This window comes from Coenobita brevimanus, chromosome 90 (genome assembly GCF_032717465.1).
Source record: "Coenobita brevimanus isolate Jiangsu-jjx chromosome 90, ASM3271746v2, whole genome shotgun sequence".
NCBI lineage: Eukaryota > Metazoa > Arthropoda > Malacostraca > Decapoda > Coenobitidae > Coenobita > Coenobita brevimanus.
Genome location: NC_137043.1, coordinates 17515763 through 17523504, shown reverse-complemented (window position 1 = coordinate 17523504; position 7742 = coordinate 17515763). Strand labels below are relative to the sequence as shown.

Sequence of the window (7742 nt, the reverse complement as noted above, 5' to 3'; positions counted from 1 at the left end):
GCCCACCCCTGGCTTGGATGTCGAATTACCTTGCTGGCCACAGCTTTGTGGTGTCAGTGGGTGGGGCCTTGTCAGATCTCCATCCTGTTCATCGGGGGGTTCCGCAAGGGTCTGTGCTCAGCCCACTCTTATTCAATGTGTTGCTGTCCAGCCTGCCTCAGATACGTAATGCTACTCTCCTGGTTTATGCAGATGACATCACCATCGTGTCCCAGAGCCCTTCCTTTGTGGAGGAGCAGCAGTTTCTGCAGTCAGCGGCATCCACTTTTTTGGCTTGGGCCCGGAACTGGGGCCTTGCCATCAATGCTGACAAGAGTGCAGTGATGCCCTTCACTCTACGCCGTTTGCCATCATCTCCAGCAATTCTCTGGACTCAACCTCAGTCCCTGTTGTTCGGGAGCATGTGCTGCTTGGTCTCCGGTTGGATGGGCCCATCCTCACTTGGCGCAATCACATAGAATACTTACGGTCATCTTGTGCAAAACAACTTGACATCATGAAGAGTATTGCTGGATCCCGCTGGGGGGCAAGCAGGGACCTTTTGTTGGCGTACTATCGATCAGCCATCTTGGGGAAGATCAACTATGGCTGTTCAGTATATGGCTCAGCATCTCCTACACAACTACAACGGCTGGACACTATTCAGACGACCGCTCTCCGGATTGCGCTGGGTGCTTTCTGCTCCTCACCCACATTATCTCTGCAGGCTGAGGCAGGTGTTCCCCCCCTCCATCATACCAGGATGAAGTTGACTTGTCGCCGCTACTTTACTATCCAGCGCTTGCCCGATGACCACCCACTCCCGGAGCTCTTTACGACGGCAGGGGTCTCGACATCTCATCCATCGTGGCCCATCAGGTCTCGACGGCCCCTCTTGGTGCGTGCTCTCCACGCTTACCACACTCTGGGACTTCCTCCACCAGCTCGCCACCCTGTCCGATCAGTATCTCCTGTGCCCCCGTGGAGGGACCTGTCCTCACCTGTGTCCTTAGACCTCCCAGAGCCCTTTTGTAAATCACAGGATGGCCACCTGGCCCCTCGCATTTTCCTGCAGATGGCTGGCTCCACCTATCTAGGGTTCATGGCTATTTTTACCGACGGCTCCCGCTCCTCCACCCCTGCAGCAACTGTAGCTGCCATCTTCGTAGAGGACTACTCCATCTGCCAGACATGGCGCTTAGGGGATGCCCATGATGTAGTCACTGCTGAACTCTTCGCAGTCTTGAGGGCCCTGCGTTTTTTGATGTCTCATTCCTCTCCTCGGCCGGTGGTCATCTACACTGACTGCAGAGCAGCCCTTCATCTCATCGCTTCTTCTAAACCCTGCTCCATACGTCATCTGGTTTATGAAATCCAGGATGACCTTCCTCAGCTGCTGCAGGGAGGCTGGAAGGTACGTCTGCAATGGATTCCCTCCCATGTGGGCATCAGGGGCAATGATGTGGTGGATGCAGCAGCTCGGATGGCCTTGACTTTTCCTGATGTGGAGCCCTACCCCTTGCCAGCCATTACTCACCATCGCCTCTTAGCCACGAGGTGTAGTCAGGCATGGAATGCTGATCTCTACGCCTCCCTCCCCACAACAGCGCTGGGTTTATATCGCTCCGACTCATCGGACCAACCTTGGGTACGCTCTGTCTCCCGGATCCTGGACGTCGCTATCACCCGCCTGCGTATTGGACATGTTGGACTGGCATCACATCTGCATCGGCTGCGACTGCACCCAGATCCCTACTGCCAGTGGTGTGTGAATCAAGAGGAAACTGTGGCCCACTTTCTGCTGCATTGCCCACGCTTCTACTCCATCCGCACCGCCCTGAGGGAGCGCCTTGCAACCCTCGGTATCCTGGACTTCACCCTCCCCATCCTTCTTGGTGGGGTGGGCCTAGATCAGCACCTACGCCACTCAGTTCTACGCCATGTTTGTGTCTTCCTTCGCAGATCGGGGCAACTTCGCCGCCTGTGATTAAAGAGTTCTGCTACACCTGAACCACCGTTAGGGCTACATCTGACTACACGTCGGGTCCAGCCCATCAATCAACACCAAGACCACCACGGGCAGCTGCTTTTGTTGGACCTGCTGGAGACCGTTATTTTACTTCTACTACCTCAGCTGCTTTCTGTAAGCTTACCCTAATCATTGCATCATCATAAATAGATAGTATTCATAGATACTATTATACATATAGAACCGTTACCAAGTCTTATGTTAGTTTGGATTTTCACAAGTCGAAATTCTGGAAGAGGCCGCTAGGCCTGTACATCCAGCTCAAAACTACCAGTTGAATGTGTGGTTATGCTGGTGGTGGCAGTCTGAACAACTTTATTGTATATTTGGCCCTATGATTGTATAGCAACTCTTTTTCATTCCATGCCTTGTGTAAATTAATTTCAAAATTAATGACTGAGTTCATGACATTCAAATGTAAGAATGTCGTCCAAGTGGACGATTCAGGGAAGTACTATAGTCGCACCAATTTAAAACAAAGGTTTGGGTGGGGTTTGGCGCTGAGTGCAGCCATGCCATACTTCCTAAACGAGCGATGAGTAAATTTTGTTATATATGTAATAGGCATCACAGATAGGTACACACATACTAATACAATATAAATGTAAATATTCTAGCATATCAAAGGAAGGTAAACTTGTAATGCATATGGCTCTTGTACATCAATAAAGAAACTATCTATCTATCTATTGCCAGACGCCTCAATCCCGTTTGGGGTGGCCACAAACAAATCGCCTCCCAGTCGCCCTGTCCCCCGCCATTTCACTCCCCTGCTCCCAACTCACACCCCTCTCTCTCATATACCTCTCCACCCCATCTCTCCATCTCATCCTCGGCCTCCCCCTCCCTCTTTCCCCCTCCACCTCACTCACATACACTCTCTTCGTCAGTCTTTCACCCTCCATCCTCTCCACATGGCCAAACCACCTCAGTGTGTTCCTCATAACGCTTCCTATCACATCCACATCAATACCACAACGCTCCTTTATATCCTCATTCGTCAGCCTGTCTCTTCATGTGACTCCACAGGCTCCTCTTAAATAACTCATTTCCACGGCTCTCACTCTTGACTTGTGTCCTTCCAACAATGTCCAAGCTTCACTTCCGTACGTTAGAGTTGGTATCACAATACTGTCATGTAGTAACTTTTTCACTTCCATGCTCACTTCCCTGTTTCTTATCACTGCTTTCAAAGAACCAGCAACCTTTCTTCCCTGCTGTACCCTTTCAAGCACTTCACCCTCCAAACCTCCATCCTTACTCATCACACTACCCAAGTACTTAAACGTACTCACATTTTCCAATTCCTCACCATCCAACCTCGCTGTACGTTCACTGACTTCACCTCTCTCAAAGACCATCACTTTACTCTTCCCTACATTCACCTTTAGATTCCGTTTCTTACACACACTCTCAAACTCATCCACCAAGCCTTGCAGCTCCCCTTCGTCTTCACTCAACAACACGGTATCATCTGCAAACAACAGTACAGGGAGTTTCCAAACACTATCCTCCCTCACCAGGGCCACTCCAACATCCACTACCCTACCTTGTACCTCTTTTATTACCCCATCCATGTACAGATTGAACAACCATGGAGACATGACACATCCCTGTTTCAACCCAACTTTCAAAGAGAAAAATTCACTTAGTTCACCATCCACACGCACTGCAGCCTTCGCACCATCGTACATACTCTTCACAGCATTCAACAACTTCCCATCTATTCCATATATTCTTAACACTTTCCACAATCCTAGTCTATCCACCCTGTCATATGCTTTCTCCAAATCCATGAAAGCCGCATACAACTTCTTTCCCTTCTCTAGAAACTTTTCCACTAAAGATCTGAGAATGAATATCTGATCTACACAACCTCTTCCCTTCCTAAAGCCTCCCTGTTCTTCTCCAACTAATTTCTCTGTTCTTTCTCTAACTCTGTCAATAAGTATCCTACCATATACTTTTCCTATTATACTAAGAAGACAAATGCCCCTATGATTACCACACACTTCTTTTTCCCCTTTTCCTTTGTACAAGGGAATAATTATACCTGACTTTCAATCCTCCGGGACTCTACCTTCCTCCCAGGCCAATCTGCACATCTTCCACATCCATTCTACTACTATCTCTCCCCCATGCTTCAGCATTTCACCACACACTCCATCAATTCCTGGGGCTTTCCCTGATTTAACTTTCTTCATTGCTTCCACAACTTCTATCCTACTGATTTCTTCCTGTCTTCTCACCTCCCTCCTTCTTCCAGCCATTCCCCAGCCACTTATACTCGCATTACTTCCATCCTCCACGTTCAACAATTCCTTAAAGTGTTCTCTCCATCTGCTCACTTTTTCTCCCTTCTCTACTAGTAATCTACCATTTTTATCTTTCACTCCCCTGCCAACGTGGCATACATATTTTACAGTGTTGCTGAAAAAAATGTAGTTACTTTTACCGACTTTCACGGTAGTTCTAAGTTGGGTAAGTAATGTAACCATTACGTTTATAATATAATTTGAAGGAATCAGTAGAACATACGCTATTTTCTTAATAGAAATAAATAAGGTAAAATACTCACGAGCGGTAACATCCAGGCCGATATTGGGAATTGATCCATTGGAGGGAGATTTAAGCTTCTGTCACGTGCTTCCACTGTTCACTTTCTGTGTTGATGCAGACACAATGGCAGCTACACCAACTCGCTCGCATCTACATAGTCAAGCCAAAGAAGTGGCCTTCAACGTAAGCCAGTATTTTCTGCAGGAGAAGCAGTACGGAGGAATTTTCGATGATGTTTCAAGGGCAATTGATCGAACAGCTGCAGCAACAGGACTTAGCAAGAGCAGGATTGAAGCAATACGCAGAGAAGCAAGAGATAATGAAGAAACCAACTCTCCAGAGTTTACGTCTCCCAAGAAAAGGCAACGTGTAAAACCAATTGCAGACTTTTTTGATATCTTCAATGAAGATGTGCTACGCAGAACTGTTTTAAATTTCTATGACAGAAAAGAAATCCCTACCCTTGAAAAAATCCACGCAGAAATGAAGAGTAACCTTTCTTACCCTGGCGGCCGTGAAACTTTAAGAAAAGTTATGAAGAAAGTAGGATTTTGGTACGCAAGTGTTGATGGACGGAGATTTCTAATGGAACGCAGTGATGTAATCTCTGCCAGGTGCAAGTTTTTAAAAGAAATGAAGGCACTTACAAGCTCTGACAAGACTATCGTCTACTTAGCTGAAACTTGGATAAATCAGAACCACACGGTTTCTAAGTGCTCGGTAGACAGCACCTCAGGAAAAACTGAGGGAGTGCAGGTACCGTCAGGGAAAGGTGGCTGCTGGATTATTCTGCACGCCGGAACCAAAAATGCATTTGTTCCCGAAGCTGCCCTGATATTCCAAGCAAAAAATGTCGGGGATTACCACGATCAGATGAATGCCAAGACATTCGAGAAGTGGTTTCAGGTACAGCTGTTACCTAACATTCCTCCCGCTTCAGTTATTGTGATGGATAATGCATCCTATTACTCAAGGAAAAAACATAAACCACCAACAGGTTCCAACAATAAAGCAACAATAATAGAATGGCTGGAGAAGAAAGGGATAACAGTACCAGAGGGTCTCCTGAAAGTGGAACTTATGGAACTTGTGACTCGCCACATCACTGCTGCCGATACAAATTATGTCATCGACAAGACTGCCTCAGAGCACGGCCATCGAGTTGTACGCCTGCCTCCTTATCACTGCCAGTATAACCCAATAGAACACATATGGGCTCAGCTTAAAGGCTATGTATCAAAAAGGAATACATTCTGGAATGCTGATATGAAGCCACTTATTCATGAGGCAATTGAGAATATTGCATCAGAAAACTGGAGAATTGCTGTTATACACGCAGAACAAATTCAAACAGATGATGCAAAAAGAGATGTGGCAATTGATAATTTCATTGTTTCTTTCACTATCACTCTCACCTCTTCTGATGAGGAGGATTCATGCTAATTTCTTACATGCTGTAAGAGAAGAGGAATAGGCCTATCAGGGAAACCTCTTAAAAAAAAAAAAAAAAAAAAAGCGCCGTGACTTTTACTTCTTGGGTGGTGTGGAAAGAAAGTCTAAGTTTTAATATGTAGAGTGTAATTTAAAGGCTATAACCAGGTAAAAAATCATAAATTATATGAGGAGAGAGAATGCGATTTTTAAATTCATTATTTTGGTTATATTTATAACTTAAATTAGTTTGTCTTTACACACACACTCATACACAAACACACCGCTCGCTGGTGCAGTGGTAACGTTCTCGCTTGCCAACTGGTGGACGGGAGTTCGCGCCTCGCTCAGGTTGCGAAAAGTTTCACTGACGAAGTGGGTGGTTACTGTCCCCCTGGAGCAAGGGGACGGGTGTGTGCGTGTGTGAAGGTCACAGCCTTGCCCTTAGATCGGACTATATGAGCTCTCAGCTCTCTTCCGGGAGGGTAAAAGCTGACGATCACGACCATCAAGTGATCCTGACCGACACGGTGAATTACACACACACACACACACAGAAGTGGGTGAAGTCATGTCAGGCCAGGTGGCGAGATGTGAGCGGCGAACTCTTAACGGTGTCAGGTCAGCCACTAGCCAATCAGATTATAGGAAACAAGGCAACACTGTACGCCGGGAAATCCCTGGCTGGACTCCACCGAAACCTTGGTTTTAGATTGGTGAGACTATAAAAGAAAATTTAAAGAACTATCAGAGACTGAAATTGAACCAGTGGGGTCACATTCAAGCACAATTATTGCCAGTAGTAGCAGAGATATAGGTCATTTAGAGGTTGGTGAAAGGACTGAGCCTGAACTAAGGTCACATTCAAGCACTGCCAGCAGTAACAGGGCAATCAGTGATTTAGATGTTGGTGAGGGAAACAGTCCTGGTAGTGACAGATTTTGCTGCTAGTGGTGAAATAATACAGTAATCCCGTATGTTTCGCGGATTTTTTTTTAACGGTTTTGCCCTCTCGCGGATTTTCTTAGCATTAATAAGTTCAACTAAAATATCCTTGAATATACGGAAAACAAAAAATTTGAAATTCCCGCCGTTTCCAATTGTAGCGCGGTAAACTCACACCACCCTCTATCCCTTTCCCGCGGTCCCTCTGCCCTGCATCCAGGATTACCAGATTGGCGGTTTTCCCGCTAAATTTGGCTTGTTTTTTCTCTACTCAGCGGGATAATTCATATTTGGCGGGTTTGTAAAAATGTACTGAAAATGATGGAAAACTGTTTTCAGTGAAAAAATTGAAACCTCCAAACTGCCAGCTGGCATCATTAATACTAAAATTGGCAAGTTGGCAGCTGCAACAAGCTACTAGTTTCCTCATCCACAGCTTACTTTCGTGTCCATAATCCGTGATCACGTTTGAATTATTCTGGTCTGTGTGATTGTTGTGGAAGCTTCAACCCCGATGACCAGATGTTGGAGAAGTTTACATCTGATATATATCAGTAGTCTGAATGTTCGCACTTGTATTCATGTACAGAACGCGCTTACTGCTCACCCTGAATATAATCGGTATGCCTGCTCATTTCATATATTTGTATCAGTTATTAATTGGATTGGATGAGTACTGTTTTTTTTTTTTTTTTTTTCAGTAAGGGAGGAACCAAAAGAATGAAAGAATGAAAAATTGTTTCTTCCAAGGAAAATAAAGAGAAAAAAGGAGCTTCAAATTTAAGATTCGTCTAATTCA

General features: G+C 45.7%; 2 protein-coding genes across 2 annotated transcripts; both read left to right on the top strand.

Moving 5' to 3' along the window:
- Positions 1–496: 496 nt before the first annotated feature.
- On the top strand, positions 497–1966 carry LOC145411620 (uncharacterized). Its single transcript, XM_080281628.1, has one exon. It carries the CDS (start codon positions 497–499, stop codon positions 1964–1966), a length of 1470 nt encoding a protein of 489 aa, XP_080137754.1.
- A 3084-nt stretch (positions 1967–5050) lies between these two features.
- LOC145411619 (uncharacterized) lies at positions 5051–6815 on the top strand. Its single transcript, XM_080281627.1, has 2 exons — positions 5051–5941; positions 6711–6815. The coding sequence occupies exons 1-2, from the start codon at positions 5051–5053 to the stop codon at positions 6813–6815; spliced, it is 996 nt and encodes a 331-aa protein (XP_080137753.1).
- The last annotated feature ends 927 nt before the right edge of the window (positions 6816–7742 follow it).

Coding starts and splice junctions, on each gene's coding strand:
- LOC145411620 (XM_080281628.1), top strand. CDS start 497: ATGAAGAGTATTGCTGGATCCCGCTGGGGGGCAAGCAGGGACCTTTTG.
- LOC145411619 (XM_080281627.1), top strand. CDS start 5,051: ATGAAGAGTAACCTTTCTTACCCTGGCGGCCGTGAAACTTTAAGAAAA. Junction 5,942..6,710: donor ATGATGCAAAAAGAGATGTG/GCAATTGATAAT, acceptor CCTTGGTTTTAG/ATTGGTGAGACTATAAAAGA.